Source organism: Scedosporium apiospermum, assembly GCF_000732125.1.
Source record: "Scedosporium apiospermum strain IHEM 14462 chromosome Unknown SEQ_SAPIO_0077, whole genome shotgun sequence".
In the NCBI taxonomy this organism is placed as follows: Eukaryota; Fungi; Ascomycota; class Sordariomycetes; order Microascales; family Microascaceae; genus Scedosporium; species Scedosporium apiospermum.
Window position 1 is genome coordinate 963,620 of NW_015971778.1, and position 18,777 is coordinate 982,396.

At 51.4% G+C, this 18,777-nt stretch overlaps 6 protein-coding genes across 6 annotated transcripts; 1 reads left to right on the plus strand and 5 right to left on the minus strand.

Annotated features, from left to right (window-relative positions):
* Positions 1–190: 190 nt before the first annotated feature.
* SAPIO_CDS1918 (uncharacterized protein) lies at positions 191–1,926 on the plus strand (the record flags this gene model as incomplete). Its single annotated transcript, XM_016785082.1, has 2 exons — positions 191–323; positions 407–1,926. 2 exons carry the CDS (start codon positions 191–193, stop codon positions 1,924–1,926), a joined length of 1,653 nt encoding a protein of 550 aa, XP_016645379.1.
* Positions 1,927–2,320: 394 nt separating this feature from the next.
* SAPIO_CDS1919 (uncharacterized protein) lies at positions 2,321–4,758 on the minus strand (the record flags this gene model as incomplete). Its single annotated transcript, XM_016785083.1, has 5 exons — positions 2,321–3,059; positions 3,186–3,261; positions 3,515–3,753; positions 3,836–4,342; positions 4,418–4,758. The coding sequence occupies 5 exons, from the start codon at positions 4,756–4,758 to the stop codon at positions 2,321–2,323; spliced, it is 1,902 nt and encodes a 633-aa protein (XP_016645380.1).
* A 1,081-nt stretch (positions 4,759–5,839) lies between these two features.
* SAPIO_CDS1920 (Phosphoglycerate mutase) lies at positions 5,840–7,012 on the minus strand (the record flags this gene model as incomplete). Its single annotated transcript, XM_016785084.1, has 2 exons — positions 5,840–6,781; positions 6,854–7,012. The coding sequence occupies 2 exons, from the start codon at positions 7,010–7,012 to the stop codon at positions 5,840–5,842; spliced, it is 1,101 nt and encodes a 366-aa protein (XP_016645381.1).
* A 1,081-nt stretch (positions 7,013–8,093) lies between these two features.
* On the minus strand, positions 8,094–11,132 carry SAPIO_CDS1921 (uncharacterized protein; the record flags this gene model as incomplete). Its single annotated transcript, XM_016785085.1, has 2 exons — positions 8,094–10,327; positions 10,385–11,132. 2 exons carry the CDS (start codon positions 11,130–11,132, stop codon positions 8,094–8,096), a joined length of 2,982 nt encoding a protein of 993 aa, XP_016645382.1.
* A 1,683-nt stretch (positions 11,133–12,815) lies between these two features.
* Positions 12,816–14,131, minus strand: SAPIO_CDS1922 (uncharacterized protein; the record flags this gene model as incomplete). The annotated part of the gene is made up of 2 exons (XM_016785086.1): positions 12,816–13,611; positions 13,683–14,131. The coding sequence occupies 2 exons, from the start codon at positions 14,129–14,131 to the stop codon at positions 12,816–12,818; spliced, it is 1,245 nt and encodes a 414-aa protein (XP_016645383.1).
* A 1,750-nt stretch (positions 14,132–15,881) lies between these two features.
* On the minus strand, positions 15,882–16,990 carry SAPIO_CDS1923 (Fic/DOC family protein; the record flags this gene model as incomplete). Its single annotated transcript, XM_016785087.1, has 2 exons — positions 15,882–16,733; positions 16,817–16,990. The coding sequence occupies 2 exons, from the start codon at positions 16,988–16,990 to the stop codon at positions 15,882–15,884; spliced, it is 1,026 nt and encodes a 341-aa protein (XP_016645384.1).
* Positions 16,991–18,777: the final 1,787 nt, after the last annotated feature.

The window sequence follows — 18,777 nt, forward strand, 5'->3', positions numbered from 1 at the left end:
AATACTGCATTCATCATTCTTCGCGCCAAATTCGGAGGTTCAGTTGTCACATCAACTGGATATAAATGCAAGCCTTCTTGCAATCTTTCGAGATGAAGAAGATCTTGTTCCCAAGTCATCTCTGCAACAGTCTTCTTTCCTCTTTCCATCCTTTATAAAGACTTGGTTACTTTATATCTAATTCGCCAACATGTCGTCGCAGAACTTTTACCTCCTCGGAGATGCTATCACAACATCTCGTCCAGTTGCCATCGACAGCAACTGGAAGTTTGAGGACCTCAAAAGGGCGGTTGCTCTGGAGTTCCATGTCGCGCAACCATCTGGTATGTCTCCACCTGGCCTTAACTTGGCCGTTGAATATTGTTATTTTTAAGTACCGTTTTCATTAACAACACTCCTTCATTAGGCATCAGCTTCCACTCCGGAGACGTCCAACTGGAAACTATCAAGGATGTCCTATCCGCCCCAAGCCCCGTCTCCATCAAAATCGACAATCGTCCTGTGCAAGATCCCCAAGGCCCCCAAGGCCTTCCCGTAGTAGGCAGCTTCTACGAAATCTTCCCCGACCACCTCGGAAACCACTACCGCCTGTTCCGCAAGTACGGCCCCGTCATCAAGACCACCAACATGGGCAAGACCACCTACCTCACCGACGACCCGGACGTCGCCCAAGTATCCCTCATCGAATCTACCTACTTCACCAAGAAGATCACCCCAAATCACCCACTTTGGGGAATTAAAGACAATACCGCAATTTTCATCGGCGACACGGAGACGGACAACTGGCGCCAGGCACACAAGTTCTTGCCCCCCGCCATGGGTCCCAAGGCTGTTAAGCATTATACGCCACTGATGCAGGAGTGTGGGCGCAAGTCTTTCGCCGTGTTCGATGAGCTCAGCAATAAGGGCGAGTCGTGGAATGTGTATCAGTTCATGGTCAAGTTGGCGTCGCAGGCCATCGGTCGCTTCGCTCTCGGTATGGACTTTGGTCACTTTAACAGCGTCGATGCTCCAATCCATCCCCTCGTTACAAACATCGTGACTCTTTTGGCCCTGAACAAGAAGGTTACGACTCGTGGGGAGTGGTATCGCAACCTCCCCTTTGGCGACTCGGCGCGCCTGAAGCAGGTACAAAAGGCAACCTACCACCAGCTCGAAGAGGCAATGGAAGGAGCTCCCAAGGCTGGCATCGAGAACCTCCCCCTCAATGACGCCGCCGTCAAAGCCGCCTGCGTCGCCGACTACCTCGTCAACGCCGTGGACGAAAAAGGAGAGCACTTCCCCAAGGGACTCGTGCTCGGGAATATGCTCATCGTCACCGGCGCCGGCTACACCACCACATCGGCCCTCATGTCGTGGCTCATCTACTCTATCGTCACGTACCCCGGCATCCAGGATAAGCTCCTCCAAGAGCTCATCGACTACGGAATCGGCCCGGGAACTGAGTGGTCTCCCGAGCTTGCGCACGGCCTCCCCTACCTGGAGAAGTTCGTCAAGGAAACCCAACGTCTCCACAACGCCTCCTTCCAGCCCGGTCGAACCACCAAGTCTGAGGTCATCGTGCCAGGAGGCTACCGTCTACCCGCCGACGCCGTTATCGTCCCTGCCCTCTACGCCATCCACACCAACCCGGACATCTGGCGTGACCCCTTCCGCTTCGACCCGGACAGGTGGGATACCGAGGAGGTGAAGAACAGGCACCGATGCGCGTACGTGCCCTTCGCCACGGGTTCTCGTGGCTGCATCGGCTTCAACTTTGCCCTGCTCGAGGTTAAGATTTTGATGTCGGAGCTTGTTTACCGGTACGAGTTCGCGAGGGAGGGTCTCGAGGCCATCGAGTATGACCCCGAGTTCCAGCTTATTCGCCCTCTCAACTTTTATGTGACTGCTAAGAGGCGGACGCAGTGGCCGTCCAAGTCGGCGTGAGTGACGACGAGAGACGTGGACAGAAGGGTAGAAGGGTAGAAGAGTTCTAAAAATTGTTGTATATATCATTAAATTGCGCTGAGCGTTTCTCTTATAGAAGTTACATCTAGACATAGAATGTTTTTGTTTATAGTATACAAGAATATAAATATTTCCAAATGCAATCCCTTCATGACGATCGTCAGTTCATGAGTCCTCCCGGCCTTGCCAAAATGATAGAAAATAAGATAAAATAGATAAAATATGCCTATGATTTCCCCCCCCTAAAACAATCATCCTGTTTATACCAGCGTAACCATCCTGTAACTCCCTTTAGATAAAATATTCCTATGCTTTTTTTTTCCTCTAAAACATTAATCTTGTTTATGCCAGCCTGTAACTCCCTGTAAATTCCTCAAATATCTTCATACGTCTGCTTCAGCGCCTTCACCACCCGCGAATACGGCCCGTACTGCCGCACATTCGTATCAGAGTCGTACCACTCCGACTGCTTCGCCTCATCCTCAAGCACAGCAACCAACCTCTGGACCAGCGGTCTAAACTGCTGCGACAGCTCCTCAAGCACCTGCGGCGACACCGACGTTAGGTTCCTCAGAGGAATACACGAACTCGCAACATTGTGGACGAAAGCCCACGACCGGCAGACAATGGATGACAGCCTGTACATGTCAAGAAAGCTCTGCACCACCTGGATCGCGTGGGAGAGATACTCCGACGCCAACGAATCGCGCGTCACCTGGTCCGCCGCAGGGTCGTTGCTCTCCAGACAGAGCCGATGGATGCGACAAGTCAAGTATCCGACGTGTATGTGGAGAGCCAATCGTTCTAGGTGGTCCTGTAGCGTTTTACACTGGGCCTTGTCGACGAGGAAGAGCTGGGCCTCCTCCATGACCACGTTGAACCGTTGCTTGTACCGGAGGAGGTTGCGTATCGTGTTGACTTCGCTCGGCGTGGTGGACATTTCCTCGCTGGCGCGGTCGAGGGCTATTTGGCAGAGTCTAAGGACGCAATTGGCGAAAGTCTGCCCGCCTCCTGGGGAGTAGTCCTCTGGTATCGTCGCGTGCGAGTAGGTGTTCGCCGGCGGTCGGTCGTAAGTTAGTGAGATGAAGGTATCTTGCCAAATGAGCATCCACCTGGTTTCCATTCCCAGTCAGAATGAGTGCGGTCAGACGGTAGATTGAAAAAAAAAAAAAAAAAAAAAAAAAAAAAAAAAGGGCGGGGTAATTTTTGAACAAAAGGTCCCTAAACTTACCACAAACGCCGCCTTTGAAGGCTCTCTAAGCTCGTGCGACCAGGTGTCGACGGGGACGGAGGTTCCACGTGGAGTCCGATAGACTGGGCAAGCCGGATGGTCATGCCCATGAGTATCCACGAGCTATTCATGTCTAGGTTATTTCGGAGGCAGTGACCCAGAAGGGCCATTGTCTGTATTTGCTCTAAGTTGGTGCTCGTGAAGAAGTTGGATATCCTCAAGCACTGAAATGACGAACAGACTGCGTTCACCCAGAAAATGTCAGCGACAGCCAAAACGAACTGCATATCAGATTGGGTTGGTGGTGGTGCGAAACGCCAGTGGAGATCACCATACCGAATACTTTAGAGCGGAGATCTCGCTCCTTTATCGGATCCGTAGAAAACTGCGCGCCGCAACCCAGCACACTGAAGAGGAGTCCGAGCCATGACGGGCTTGTACCCTCGGGCAGCACTCTCTCCGCTCTACCCGATAACCGGTGATCGAGAAACGAGAACAGGAGGGTACCGAAGTGTTCAGGGTCTATGAGGGCTGGGTAGAAGGGGTGGACGTATGTCTGGTATATCTGCCAGTATCTACTCATGTCCGTCAGTTTCCGTGGACAAGAGGACATGGTTTTTTTTTTTCACTATTATTATCCTTGACTCATTGACGTACCGTATTATATCCGAGTCGTCCGGCAAGGCTCTCCCAATATCCTCCAACGAAGTCTCCGGCGCCCAAAGATTCGCAAAAGCATACGTCTTCGGCGTCAACTGATCCTGCCCAGGGCCCTGGAGACCGTCCAACGGTCCGCTCGCGGGCAACTTCTGGCACCCGAGCGCCAGCGGCGGATCCGAACGATCGCCGATGAAAATCGTCGCTCCCGTCGCCGCCTCGACGAAGTGGTTCCCCGACATGGCGGCCGAGAGGGGCGGGAACCGGTACGTGCTGCCGAACTGGTCGGCGGTAGGCGCCGCTGCGGGCTCGCGTTGGTTCAGCGGGTCGAGGCGCTCGAGGAAGGTGTGCGCGACGTCGGAGGATGTGGTGCCGTGCTGGAGGAGGTCGGATTTGAGGGCGGATATTCGTTCTTCGATTTGTTCGAGGCGGGAGATGACGTTGTTGACGTCGGGGACTTGGCCGGTCTGTCCGTTTCTCAGAACAGCTTCGCGACCGAGATTATCACTACAGATTCCAATGTGTCAGACCAAGTCCTGGAGAATGATTCAATCGCAGGGGATGGGGTAGGGCATATCTTACCCAAACTGCGCTATCGTCTCTTCTATCGACGACGCAGGGCTACTCGTCCGCTTCTCTGGTATCTGCGCCGAAGACCTCTGTCCCGTAGAAGGGTTCGCCGTCCGACACAACGCGGCATGATCGCGGCGGATGCAGCTCGAACAAGGCACTCGGCCGTCGCATCGCACTTTTCGGTATCGGCAAGGAAAGCAAGACTTTGTGGTCCGCGGTTTCCGTTTTGTCTTGAGAAGCTGGACGACGGCAGCTGTATCGTAGCCGTGGGTGCCGTCCGTGGCGATGCGGGAGGAAGACGAGGACGTGGGCGACTGCGGACCGTTTGTGAGCGGCGTCGACGAGTCCATAGTCCGTGAGTCCGTGAAATTTGGGACAATCCTTCGTGTCTTGTTCGGTCTTTGTTCGCTTGGATGAAGGTAGGCGGGTTGAGGGTTGCCTGGGCGTGTGCCTGGGTGTGTGTCTGGGTTTGGTGCGCCCCCGTTTGCTCAAGCTAAACGACTGGGGTCCGGGGTGTGTCTTGGAAATGTCGTCGTGGCGATTGGCGAACGGGGTTCGAAAATTAAACTTTGACCTGACGCAATACGACAAGACCGACCGAGGCAACAAAGCATGAGTGCCTCGCTGCCTCACTTCCCTCAATCGAAGCACAAAACACAAAGAGCCTAACCTGATGATCAGGTCCGAGGTCCTAGTTCCGCGATCCACCGAAGCTAAGGTGCGAGTCTACAAAAGAGAAATAGTGAGAACAAGAAGAAAGAGAAAAGCAAGAGAAAGAAACAGACTGACACCCCAAAAAAAGTCCTGCCAAAAATTACAGAAAAAAAAAAAAAAATAAAACTCTCCGATCCCCGCCCGTAGCCTATCGCTATTAAGATCTGCAACCCCTCGACGTAATCTCTGGCCAAACTTAGGCTCTTCTGTGGAGCCCGGCCTCGGAGCTATCCTGGTCTTTGGTCCATTTCTAATGCTGGCATAAACCCGGCTATGCCATTCCGAGCGGTGGATCTCTCCCTTGCAGTCTTCCAGTCTTCCAGAGCTTCCCTTGACTTTCCCCGAAACGCCTTGAGAGGCCATTTTTGTGGAGCCTCGGCATGTCAATCGTCGAGGGCGCTAGACCATGTTTGTCCAAAATATCCCGCTTCTGCCTGGGGAGTTGGCGGGAATGACGGATGCCGAGCTTGGGGGTGGCGATGCATCGACGTTTTGCCCAGCAGGAGAGTGGAGGAGAGTCACTGTCCATTCATGAACGCTAAATTCTTCGCCCCAGGGACAAGGACAGAGATAGACTCGATTGGGAGGTAATATAATAAACATTATCATTTTAACTGGGATATAAAAAAGGTCAAGTATGTACAAAAAAGGTTAGTTTGTTAATTACCCATCCACCACTGCACCGTACTCTCGTCTGAAACCGAAACCTCTTCTTAATTAAATCGCCGTCGCCGTCGCCGTCGGGAGCCCCGAGCTAGTAGCCGAGCAGACACATCCCTGACCCGAAATGCTCGTCACAGGCGGTGCATCGCAAGTCGAGTACGGCTCGTACGCGTCAAAGGTCGCGTCGGGCTTACGCTCAACGAGCTTGGCCTTAACGAGAACAGGAATAATCTGGCCGGTCGACAGACGGAAGGCTCGGTGATTGAGTGCAGTGAGGAGGCGAGCAATCTGGCCCGAGTGGCTGGTGATGCTAATCCAAGTCTTGTCGTCGGTGCGGAAAACATCGTCCAAGACGGCCTTGGAGCGGGCATCCTGGGCTTCGCTAGTCTCGCTCTTGTCGGACTTCCAGAGCTCGTCCTCTTCAGTGAAGCCGTCCTCGAATTTGTACCAGGGGAACATTTCCTCAATGTACGTCTTGTTAGAGCGCCAGTTGCACGTGTGCACCGTCATGCCCTCGCGGAAGCCCTCCTTGACGATGGGGGCGAAGGGCCTGTCCTCGGGAACGTCTATATCGCCAAAGGTGAGGTTGGCCGTGATGGTGCAGCGGCTGAGGGGGCTGGAGTAGTACGACTCGAAGTAGGGCATGTTTTGGGTCTCGTATCGGTCCTTGAAGTAGGCGTTGGCCTTGTAGGCTTCGACCTCGCCTGCCGGGGTGAGGAGGGGGTCTGCCCAGACGGCGGTGCCATTTCCGTTCTGCTCGGCCCAGTAACAGTTCCAAGCAGGGGTGCCATAGAACGTCTCGGCTGCGTTATGCCAACCCTCGCCGTGACGGCCCATGAAAAGCACCTTGTAGCGGACGTTGTCCTTGGGTCGGCATCCCGAGTTCAACGAGGCGACATAGTACTCGAATCGCTCCCACAGAGTGGCAGTTCCTTCGGGGTCGAATCGCTTGTCGGTGGGATATGTGCGGTTAATCAGACCAAAGTTGACGGACGCCTGGATGGTGACGAGTTAGCAAAGGAACAAGAGTATCTAACGTGATGTGATCTATAGAGGGGCATTATTTACATAGTCGAACGTGCTTGGGTCTGTCGAGTTGTCGTCTTGCAAGAAGAAGCCAGGGACTGAGCTGTACTGGATTGTCTTGTCGCCCGCTGCGCGCCACGCTGCAGCTGCAGGACGGCTGAGCAATACGACGGCGGCAGAGACAATGTACGACGGCTTCATTTCTTCGGCTGTTCTCACGTTAATTGATCTTTCTCCTGACTTTTTGACGAGAGTATCGGCCGTGAGGGATGACAAGCGCAGAATCGAGAATTCGGCGCGGCGACGATGGAAACTCGGTCGAATATGTACTTCTCATGGCCACTAACAAAAAGATCACCACCTTCGTGCCCGAGACGGGAATTTGTTCCGGCCTCTTGGTACCTGCATTACGTCGATATCTCCGGTCGGTCCCCTTTTTGGGGGTTTCATCCGATCTTTTCTCAAGTGTCATGTCAAGGCGCAGCCCCCAATGCTCAAATTCGCCAATCACTCGAAAACGTGGCGGAAGAGGACTCGAAGGATTATGGGGCCTATGTAACGCTACAGCACCACCCTTGAGTCCCTTGAGTCCTTGACAGGACAGCCCCCAACCTTGAGTAGCATTTCATTGCCCCAGAGACGCGTCTCCGTATCCATTCGTCGGGCTATTTACCTATCGAACCGTTGGATACACGTGCTACTATGTAAGGGGATTTCCTGCGGGTGCGCAAGGGGATGGGTGAACCGTGATCACGGAACGCGTTCCCGATGTGAGCTTGGCAGATGCTGCCTTGGATGAAGGGAAATTTGTTTTACTTCCCACTCCACCTTCTCTTTTCGGCTAGCATATTTACCCCAACTTCGACGAAGCCCTACGGAAAGACGTCAAGTTAGACTTAGCATCGCTGCTCCTGCCAGAAGTTCGGCGATTCGTTCTCGACAGGACCTCCCTCGTCATTGCCGTCATCAGGCTTCGATGATGTGAGCTTCCACGTCGATAAAATGTCATTGGCAGAGAAAAAGAGGATTCGCATATACTTGACTATGGATCACCCTTGACAGGAAGGCCCTTACTCACTTGCGCAACACAGCCAGTGAATTTTACCTCCATGATAGTGATATGAAATGTCAAAAACTTCATCGTACTAGATACAACGTCCAACATCGTCCATCTTCTGTGCAAATATCCGCCACGTTGAAGCTATGTAGATGAAATACCTCCCAAGTCAAACCCCCCTTTACCAAGAGAACACTGACGAATAACCGATTGAGGCGTTGAAACTCATTCACTTCTTTGCGGGCGAACCCGAGAAGCTAAGCGAAGCCGCTCAGCTACCGACTTGAGACCTTCTCTGGAGGCCACCATAAGTGGAGTGAAGCGTAACAGACCGTCCTCGGCGTTCACATCGGCGCCGGCCTCGAGGAGCAGCTCTACTATTGCCACGTGTTGGGAAGAGTGCCGTCCGGCAGACCAGTGAAGTGCCGTCATGCCCAAGCCAGCTTTCGCGTTGGGATCGGCCCCCGCCTCGAGAAGCAGCCGCACGACCACAACATGGCCCTGCTTGCAAGCGTTCTCAAGTGGCGCTGATTTTAACCCATCCTTCGCGTTGGGATCGGCGTCCGCCTCGAGAAGCAGCTGTACGACGGTCTCGTTCCCTTGCTCGCAGGCGTAGTGAAGCGGCGTCCGGTCGATGTTATCCTTTGCTTTGGCGTCGGCGCCTGCGTCGAGAAGCTGACGTACGACTGCGCTGTGGCCTCGCTCAGAAGCTAGATGGAGCGGCATACATCCGCTGTCATCCTTCACGTCGACGGCTGCGACGGCGCCAAGAAGTCGCCGGATCATACCGCCACGGAGAAGATACTGCAGCACTTTATCATATCCTCCCATGGCAGCCCAGGAGAGAGCCGATCGTCCATACTTGCTATCCTGGAAATTGACGTCGAGTATGGGGTTTTGAGTAAGATGTTTCATCACCTGGTCCAGGCCAAAGTATGACGCGACCAACAATGGTGTAAAATCGCCCGGGACCTCTTTTCTCGTGAATCTTCGGTATATCTCAAACCATACAGAAGTTTGAAGATGCGGATGGCAATAGATTACTGCCCTGCCAAGCTCCCAATCTTGGTCGGTCCACGTTACTTGGCGGAAGTGATCAGCCCAGTGCCCCGCGGCATACTGCAGAAATGTATGCCTAGCCATATACTGAACCGGATGTGTACTAGCCTTAAAATCATCGAGATCAAAATTATCCGAGAGCGACAGCCGCTGGACGCAGATCTCGGCAAGGACGCGATGTGACACCTCTGGAGCAAGGGAAGGCGCGGAGCCCGGCATCGTGCTGGAAGAACCAGCTGGTGATGAAGCCCCCGAAAGTGAGGCGATCAGGAACTCGCGAGCCGTGTGATGAAGCAAGTAGACTTCGTGGTCGGAAATGACTACAAACGCTCCACCGATAGACTCAATCTGCTGATGGGCTTTTTCTGCCGACATTTGAGGTATCTCACCGATTTTTTTATGCTTGGGACCAATGACCAACGCGAGAGTGATCTCCTGTAGCGTGAGCGGCCTTGCCGCTGCGACGACGATATGGAGAAGCTTTTTGGCGAGCGAAATGTTTTTACTTTCTAGCAAGATCCTATCGTACGCTTCGGAAACCGTACGTGGAGCCTTGTAAGATGGGATCGTGCTTCGCGTGAGATTCCGTATCTCGCTGAGGACGAGGTGTGCCCAGAGATAGGTACGCTTAGGCACCGAAGTAATCTCTTCAATAAGAGCGTTCTGCTCCTCTTTGCCAAGTTCAAATGCTTGACTGATATCCTTGACTTCGGTCTTGATAAAGGTGTCAACCCCTGTCTCCTCGTTTTCTCCTCCCAAGTGGATCATGGGGAGGTCGCGCTCTGGATGCTCTAAGCGCCTCTTGATCTCGGCATCGGGCCGACTGATTAGAAGGAATTTCAGGCTTGGGGTGACAAGCGGTGCATGTGGGAACTCGGAGATGGCATCGAGCAGCTGATTCCTCCCATCCACCTCACATTCATCGAGACCATCAAGGACACAAACAACCTCTCTCTTAGTCCTGGCGGTATTCGTAACCTCAACAAGCTTGGCCCAGAGATCGGAGAAGGATGCGAAAAAGGAGTTCAAGTCTCGTTTGAGTCGGAGATCTTTGAGGATTTTTGGTGAAAGAGAGGCCGGATATTGGTCAAAGAGTTGGTGCAATATGGAGCAGAGTGCAGCTGCTGGAGACCGCTGGTCTTCGTAATCTTCCTTGAAGAAAAAATAGCATGTTGTCCGCATCGTCGTACTTGGCAATACTTCATCCACCAAGTGCCTGGCCAGAACTGACTTTCCGCTGCCAGGTTCACCAGAAACCAAGAGAATGTGTTCTGACGGGCTCTGATTCCATTGCTGGAAGAGCGAATGGTTCGTGAACCACTCCAATGTCCCATCCGCTGCCAATGGATTTCGGTCCTTACGGTCTTGGTAGGGACAGGTTTGGAATTTCCGGAGATATTCTATTCCCTTATTAGCAAGGTATGATTCCCAGTGTAGAGGAAATAATGAAGACAAACCTCGACGTTCTGGGGCACTTTCGATTGCCTCTCTCAGACGTTTTACTGCGCTATCCCTCCCCTCGCCGTACATGGGCTGTATAAAAACACCAAAAAGTCCGAGGAGGCTGTACGCCCAATCTTCGGGATGCAGAGTCTGGCGCTTCTCCGCCCAGCCAAATCGTTCCTCAACATCAAACCGACCAAGGGAGGTTGTTTGCCGAAGAGCCGAGATGGGAATCTTTGTAACGTTGTGAATTTCCTGCTCAAGAGATTCCATGTCGCCGAGATGCTGGCCTTCCCGCGAGAAGAACTGGATTGATCCTGGGGCGAGAAGTTCTTGGAGTGTCCAGCCCCGAGTAAACCATCTGCTTCTCTGAAAGGCTGCTTTCCAGGGTTGGTCGTCGCCCGCTTGACCGGCGGGCTTCGAAACATCGGACAAGTAAACGTAGCATTGAGCAGAGTCGGAGTACCATTGAAACATGGAGTTGATTGATCCGCGGAGCTCCTCCGGGTCCGATCTGTCAATGCAGCACGTGTCGACCCAAAGGTATTGCAGGCCATCGCGCCTTGCCTGCTCTATGCAGAACTCGATCTTGCCATGGGCCAGCTTGCGTTTCCAAGTGCCATTTTCTATATCTTTGAAGGTGACCTCATCTTGAGCGTTAGTGCTCCATGTATGCGAGAGAATCGCGTATGAGGGGATGTTGCCGCCGAGATCCTTGGTAAAGCTGAGCTCGCCATTCTGATCGATTGCTAAGAGCCGCATTGCGTTCGGGGTGAGACTTCGAGTGCGTGAGATAAATCGATAAATCTCGCACCTCAGTGACGACTGGTCAAGCGGTGTTGAGAGCAAAAAAAAAAAAAAAAAAAAAAAAAAAAAAGCAAAACCAGACTTTTTATCAGTACAACCGCCGCGGGGAATTAGTATGTATGATCTCGAATACCGATTGCGGCAGTGCTGTTGGGATTTTGAGGCCGTGGAAAGGATTCCGCGTCCCAGATGGGTTGGCGCCCTCTTTAATTCCTTGGCTCACCAACCAGAACTGCGGTTTTCAACACGAGGCAACACAGGATTTGCCCACTAATACGGGGCACCATCCGATGTTGGACACTAGGGCTTCCTTTCCTTTGGATGGACAAGTAAGTGTTTCGGCATGCGCCAATATGCGCCAATATTTTTGCCTTTCGCAAGGATTTCTTCGGATCCTCCCAACCACACACATGCACATTGTCCAAATTCAGCTAGTCAATTCAATACTTGTAGTGCACGAAGTACAGAGGTACAGGCCATCCCTTCACTGCATAGCCTAATGCCGCCGCCGATGCTTGGGCCTGGGAGTCTGGGACGGAAAGCCTGGCCAATGCAGAGCACCAAAGTGGCTACATTTTCACTGAGAATTGGGAGATGCAGTTGCGTTGCGTAATAACAGGCTATTGACAGCCCACACAGCACATTGCCAGGGATAATCGCCAACGTGCGGTCTGTTCCTCATTTTCAGTCGCAGTCTTGCCTCGCTGGCGACTGAGTCGCGGTATTTCTCAAACTGCCGAACTCGCCCCTGGGACCACGACGGGACACGACGGTGTGATATCACAACAGAGCACTAGTTTACACTACATCTGCGGCCGACAGATTCGCCTACCTCTCTTCTATTTATAGCACGGCGTGAACAGGCCAATTAGTAGTAATATCCCGAAGCCGATGTCCCTGGTTGGTAATGGCTATTTCTGGATCCTTTTCCTTTTTTTTTTCAGATCTAGGGGAGACCTCCTATGACAGAGACCTTCGCCTGCGGGTGGGTCCGCTCCTAGGCGGCTAACGTACAAAATTTCGCAGTCCTTTCCCGAATCGTTCTCGTGCGTGGTTTTAGAGACTTGAGACTCTCGCGTGTTCTACGCGCGCTGTTTCGGCGGATACCCGTGGTGAGGAAAGTACTATTGTGCTGGAAGCGTTGTCATTTGTCCTATCGACGGGGCAGGGAGTAGTGGTGGTGGTGAGTTCTCATCGCGGCGAGAACTACATCGGCGACTACCTCATTTATCGCCGTCTACGCTTTCGCCATGACCCTCCATGGAGCCCGTCAGTGCGGCCATCGGCTGCTTGTTTTGCGTTGCTCAACCTCCTCGTCACCTTGTCAGCCGAGCTCGGCCGAGCTGATTCCAGAACTCGGTTTCGGGTCCGGAAATGAGTTTTACGAGACGCACGTTTCGTCTTTGATTTAAAAGGGTATGAATATATCTTCTGGTCGACTAGCTCCACGCCTCACCTAGAAATGGAAAAAGCAAGAAAAAAGCAAAGGGTCCGCCTTAGATCTTCGACATGACAGTTCCTAGCCTGTTGAGAAATTACCAACTCATCTCGTTTGTCTAGCCATCTCTTAAGACGTATTTTAACCACTCGCATTCCCAAATTGCCATCACCTATCTAATGTTCACGCCCCATCTATCCTTAATGCCTTACCTCGTAGGGATGGCCGAGGGGAGGTGATTGGTTTTGTTCAGTATATATCGGCTGTTGAGCAGGTTGAGGCTGAGAAGGGTGGGATTGGACGGGCTGTGGTTGAACAGGCTGCGGTTGAATAGGCGGAGATGGGGTAGTCTGAGGTTGGGCGAACTGAGTCTGATATACGGGCAACGGATTGGTAGGATACATCTGACCAGCCGGTTGGTTTACTTGCGTCATATCCTGCCCCTCTGGACCCCCGACGAATGTAAACGGCTGAGCCTGGGACCAGCGCTGGCTACTGTCAGCCGGGGACGAAGGACTCTGAGGAAATGCCGAGCCTGGGTGAGACGGAGTGTATGGCGGGTAAGTCCCGCCAGGTGAAACCATAGAGGTGCGCTCTACGGGCTCCTTATTCCGCTTCTCTCGACGCCAGAAATATATCGCTGCCAGGATGATGATGCCCACAACTGCCACGCCGCCGACGGTGCCCCCTACTATGGCCCCAACATCGTTTGATTTTTCTGGCTCCGGTGCCGGCGGCGCAGTCGAGGTTACCGGGCTCGACACCGCAGAACTGGAAGTTGAAGAGCTCGACCTAATGGTTGAAGAGGATGGGTATATCAAAGTCGTCCGCGTCGGTTCCACTATCATCGTTGCAGTGACGAGAGGCGGTTCCCTAGCCCATCCGGTATACGTAAAGTCTACTGAAGCGGTGCGTACACCGCTTGTCGTCACGCAGGTCATGCCCTTGATACCAGAGGGGTACAGCAACGTTTTGCAGAATGGCGCATTCGACTGGCTGATGTTGTTACGAACATAATATTAGCACTTTTTTTTTCTCTCTTTTTTTCCCTTTTCATGAACTCTCACCATTTAAGCATAAACTCGTCTTGATGACAGACGTCGTCGCAAATCTGCGGGTCCGCGACGCTGACAGCGTCCAGGCAGGACAAATACGCCTCGCAGTCGGTAAGGCCACAGCACCATTGTGCCCGGAGATGAGGAAGGAACATGCACGTCGAGAGGCCGCCGCAACTCAGCGCCGCCCCTGGGGTGCCTGAGAGGTATCCACAAGTTGGCCCCTTGGCGTCCCATACTTCGTATGACGTTGACGATGTGACAGCTTGACGGCGGAGGAGTTCTTGGACCTCGGGCATCACCGTTGGGAGAGGCGGGATGACTGCCGCGGCAATCCGGGCGACTGTCGACGGCACAGCAGCATCGGTGTATGGGTGGGCTTCGGCGATGAAGCTCAACAGAGCCATCACCCAAATTCCCGACATGACGACGATCTTTCTAATTCCGCATTGACACGACATTTTTATTGTCGGTAAATTTTACCAGAAAAACGCAAATCAAATCTCCCGGAGCTATCAAAGCACCATGTAGATCATATTGGGTGTCGGTGTGGAGAGACGAAAATGGGCGCAAAGTGGAGAGACTCCATCCTGCCCGCCAAGAATTCTCCCCCATCCACAAAGTCGACCAGGCTCGGGGGCTGAGCAACATATTGCTCGCCTTATTATTGTACAGACCATACCACGAACGGAGGGAGTTGTGTGGGAGGTTGGGGTTGCAGTTTATGACTTGGCATGCACTACGAATTTGGGTTCTCACTCTGAACATTGCGCCACAGCTGCAGGGTTCGCCAATAAGATTCTAAGCTGTCGAGGGATGCTTGTAGGAACAATGTCACATATCCCGGTTCTGTATGGAGAGCGTACCGCCAACGGAACTTGATAGAACAAGCATCTCGATAGCGCAGGGCTTAACAGCGGTGAGGGACACTTGGGTTGAGTGGGTTTGGTACCGAAATCTCTAGGAAAATAATAGGAGTAGCGTTATTGTCAGGAACTAGAGGTCACGTCAACTACGGCATAAAAGTGTTAACAAGGCAGATCTCAAGATTCATCTATTTCTCCGCACTCAGCCACCTACAATTATACATTCTCACCGCCTCCTATTAATCAACTGCCCTCCATCACAGGTCTTCGCTGGCGCCGTCATTACTCTCCATTACAATCCATGTTGGCCAAGTGCACTTGCCACAACTCATCCTACGAAATTGCTAGGAGTGGTTAACGTTATTCATTCCAAATAGAACTATGTTTCTAGTATAGGAAAACGAAGCAGAAATTCCCAAGAAAACAGGAAACAAACGGCGCGGTTCAGGCCAATTAGGCCGGTAACATTACCAGATTAGAGTAGGATTTGAATATTAAACCAAGTCCAAACATACCTTATCTGTGTGAATTCTTGCCATCTCCTCATCCTGCTCCCCGAAATCTCCTACCTGGTTGGTGAATTGTTTTAATATCCCTTCGCGGATGGACTCAGCCAACTTCAAGACCCTGACGGTGATAGCGCCTGTGATGTACGATAAAGGAACGGTGGTACCGAGCTCGCGGTAGCTGACCAAGGTTGGCGAGCCTAAATAAGAGTCTAGAAAACGTAGTAAGCAAGATGTTGTTGCAACCTTTGGGAATATAGAAAGAGGAGAGGCCAAAAAAAAAAAAAAAAAAAAAAAAAAAAAACTCTATTTTATCGCTCCTTCCTTTTCCTCTGATGCCACTTTGTAATGCCTGTAAGTGAGTCCAGACTACTTTATTCCATGGCTCCCCAACATCAATATCCTTCATGTGATACCATGATCTGAAGTCCGGAGAAAGTAGAAACTAGTGTTTTATCAAACCTAGTTAGGCCCTGTCAGCGGCCCCCCCCTTGATGCACAGGGTAAAATAAAACATGAACTTGATCCTCCTGTCACGAAACAAATTGAACGAATTTCTCGTTCAAAGACTGTCGGTTTCGTATCTCCCTCCTGCTCGAGCTAGAGAAATAGCCTTCTGAACAGAGTCTTTATAGACGAAATGCTTACTCTGCCCGGCCCTTCATGCGGACCTCTTCTGGTTCAAGACAACCCAGGTGAGAATGTCTTCCCACTGCAGATGTGGTTTCCTAAACGACGTTGGGAACGTCTTATTCACCCTCCAGTCATTCCACATTAGCAAAAAAAACCAAGTCTTGGCCAGGATTTCCATCCTGAGTGAGTACATAACATCTTCCCCGCTACATCAACTCCTCCGTTTTCAACGTGGTCAGTTGTTCGAGCTGAGACGTAAGAACCCGATTCACGAATTGCTCGGGGTGTCCATCCTGCGCATCCGAAATCATCTTCCGATACTCCCCGGGCTGCAGCGCTTGCAAGTAAACAGGGAGATAGCCGCGTCGAAGCATGTAATCCTGCATAATCATCCTAGATACCCTACCGTTGCCGTCGGGGAACGGGTGTATGTGCAAAAAGTAGGCGACTATCTGGCACGCAAGGATAATCGGGTGCAGCTTGCCCTCGTTTTGTGCTGTTTGACGCCACTTGAAGAACCTTTCCATGCAGCCGGGAACTTCGTCGTGGTACGGGAAGACTCTCATGGGGTTGCTGCTGACGCCAATTGGGGTTGATCGATACTCGCCAAATTTCACCCTGGGGCCGAATGGCGCCAGATAATAATCACCGTAGCCGAGATCTCTCATCGTCAGAGCGGCGAGGTTCTGGATCTCATCCTCGTCGAAACCGGTACCAGCCTTGGCGGGGGACGTCTCCGCGATCCAGTGCGACGCCACGAGGTGGTTGCGCAACTCATTAATCTGATTCACATGTGTCTTCGGGAACAGAAACTTGACATCTGGAAGCGAGATCTTCGAAATTTCTGCGGCAGACATCTCGCTCAACGGGTAACGTGAAAGGACATTTTGGCGTAGGTACTCGTCCAGTTTTCCAGCCTGGGTGACCGACATTTGGTTGTTCTCGATCTGCACGGATTGCAGCGCGAAGCTATGGACCATGTCTTTCGCAAGGCCCGTAACCGGAGTTTTCATGGCATCCCGGAAGCAATCGATCGCATCCAGTAACGGCTTGCCCTCCTATGAAATTTGAAAGTAAATAAATACCGTGATTTAACAGCGTCACCAGACAATCGCAAAGGCTGCTGGGCAACATGTCTTACCTTTTGTGCTTTGAGATATCCATATCTCTCACTGTCTCCCGGCTGGAAGTAATCCTCCCAGACTTTGCCAGACTCTGACAGCTCTCGGTATTCGATGCTGTCCTTGTCTAGCTTAGAGAATGGCTCGTAAATCTTGAGCAATAAATTGAGGCGTTCGTTGGGCACGGTGCTCATGCGTCGTGCTTGATGCCAAACGAGAGAACGGCCTAGGGATAACACCTGTCTTCCCACTCGGGGGGGTTGAACGCGGCAGAATATCATTCTCGAGATTGAAAGCGGGGTGCTAATGATGTTCCTCATGATGTTGAACTTGAGAGGGGTGAAGCCGTGATGTGATAACAAGTGGGCAAATGTGATGTCAATTTGGGTCTTTGAGATTGGACGCCGCGGAGATGCCTCCTCAATCACATGAGATAAACCTTAATTCAAGCCAAAAGTGTGAGATATAAAAGCGATTTGGTCCTTTCCTAACAATTTGAACTTCTTCCACTTGACAGGTGAACAATATCAAGATGTGTCTTTCCTCGAATCCAACTAGGACTGGGAAAGTGTCTCCATCGCAAGACTGAGAGAAACATAAACAAGGTCTCCCTGCTGGTCTCAGTGATCAAGCATTAACTGTAGCTTATAACTTCGAATTGATCTTTTAGCCTTTCTCTCCCTCGGTCGAGGTCATCGGCAAAGGGAGGAACATGAACATGATTTATCAGACCACGGTGCATCACCTGCATGCGGAGGTATCGATTTGGTCAACACATCAGCGCACATCTACAAACATCAGCAGTTCTCCCTCTTTGGAGGCGAACCGAATTCCTGGATTGATCCGTTGTTCCGTTGGCCCGGGACTCTCCGTTAACAGGACGGTGTCTTTTGAGGAAGACGGAAACGGTGAAATGTACAGTTTCAATCTTTAAGTTCGGTCACCCATACTTTATGTCACGTGCCCCTTAAGATTGGTTCATGACAATTACTGTAATGGGGGCGGCAGGTGCGGGGCAATCCGGGTAACTCTCGAAAACTGTACTCGACTTTAAATCGGCTACTAAAATAGGCACCGTCAAAAATAGAAATAAAAAAAAATGCTAATACTTAGTTCTTCTATATTATAGTAAATATATTTATTATAAAGATATAGATCTATATATAAACATATTTCTTTAGTATATTTAAATAAAGAAATATTTAAATATTATAATCTTTAGTATATTTTATTTTATATAAGTAAATGACAAAATGGCGTGAGGTGTCGCTGGTTGCAATAAAATTCTTCTGCGATCCCTAAAGTGATAGATATTTCATGGCCCTAGTGGTAGAGTAGCTTTCGCTGTTTGCCAGAAGCGGTGTTGTTTTGAGAGATAGAGTCGTCCCATCTACCGACGAGGAAGAATTAACCAGAATCTTGCAGGCTTATACTTGTGACTTTAATTCGATGTTTTTGGTGATGCGGTCGTATTCGGCTGTCTCTGTTGCAGAGCCATCTTAGCTTATCAGAGTCAATAACACGGCTGGCTCCCACATGTTGCACTGGATTCTCTGACCATCTAAGCATCGGAGATTATCCGCTAAACGAGATACCACGAACCCCATAGTCCACAGCATTTACTCGGTAGAGCAGTCGCAAGTGTCGAATTCTAGGAGCTAGACCGTCCCATTCGAATTGCTGGTTACCAATGTCAACCCGTCCGGGCTGCAAGGCACCGTATATGCATTCCCTCGATCACGTTCAAGAGTATGAGATCCTCATAGGCGAAAAGACATAGATCGTAACCCCGCTTCCCGTTGCGGGCTCGCCCAATACCCTCACATCAGTTGGAGTGCGTTCATAATCCACGAGAGAGGAAGACATCTCATCCGCAGCGAGGTTTGTATACCGCGCGACAGCTGCCAACTCGCTTTTTGTATATACTCTGCCGACCTCTTTTAATTTCGATATAAAAACCAGCTTGGGCTTCACCTGGTTT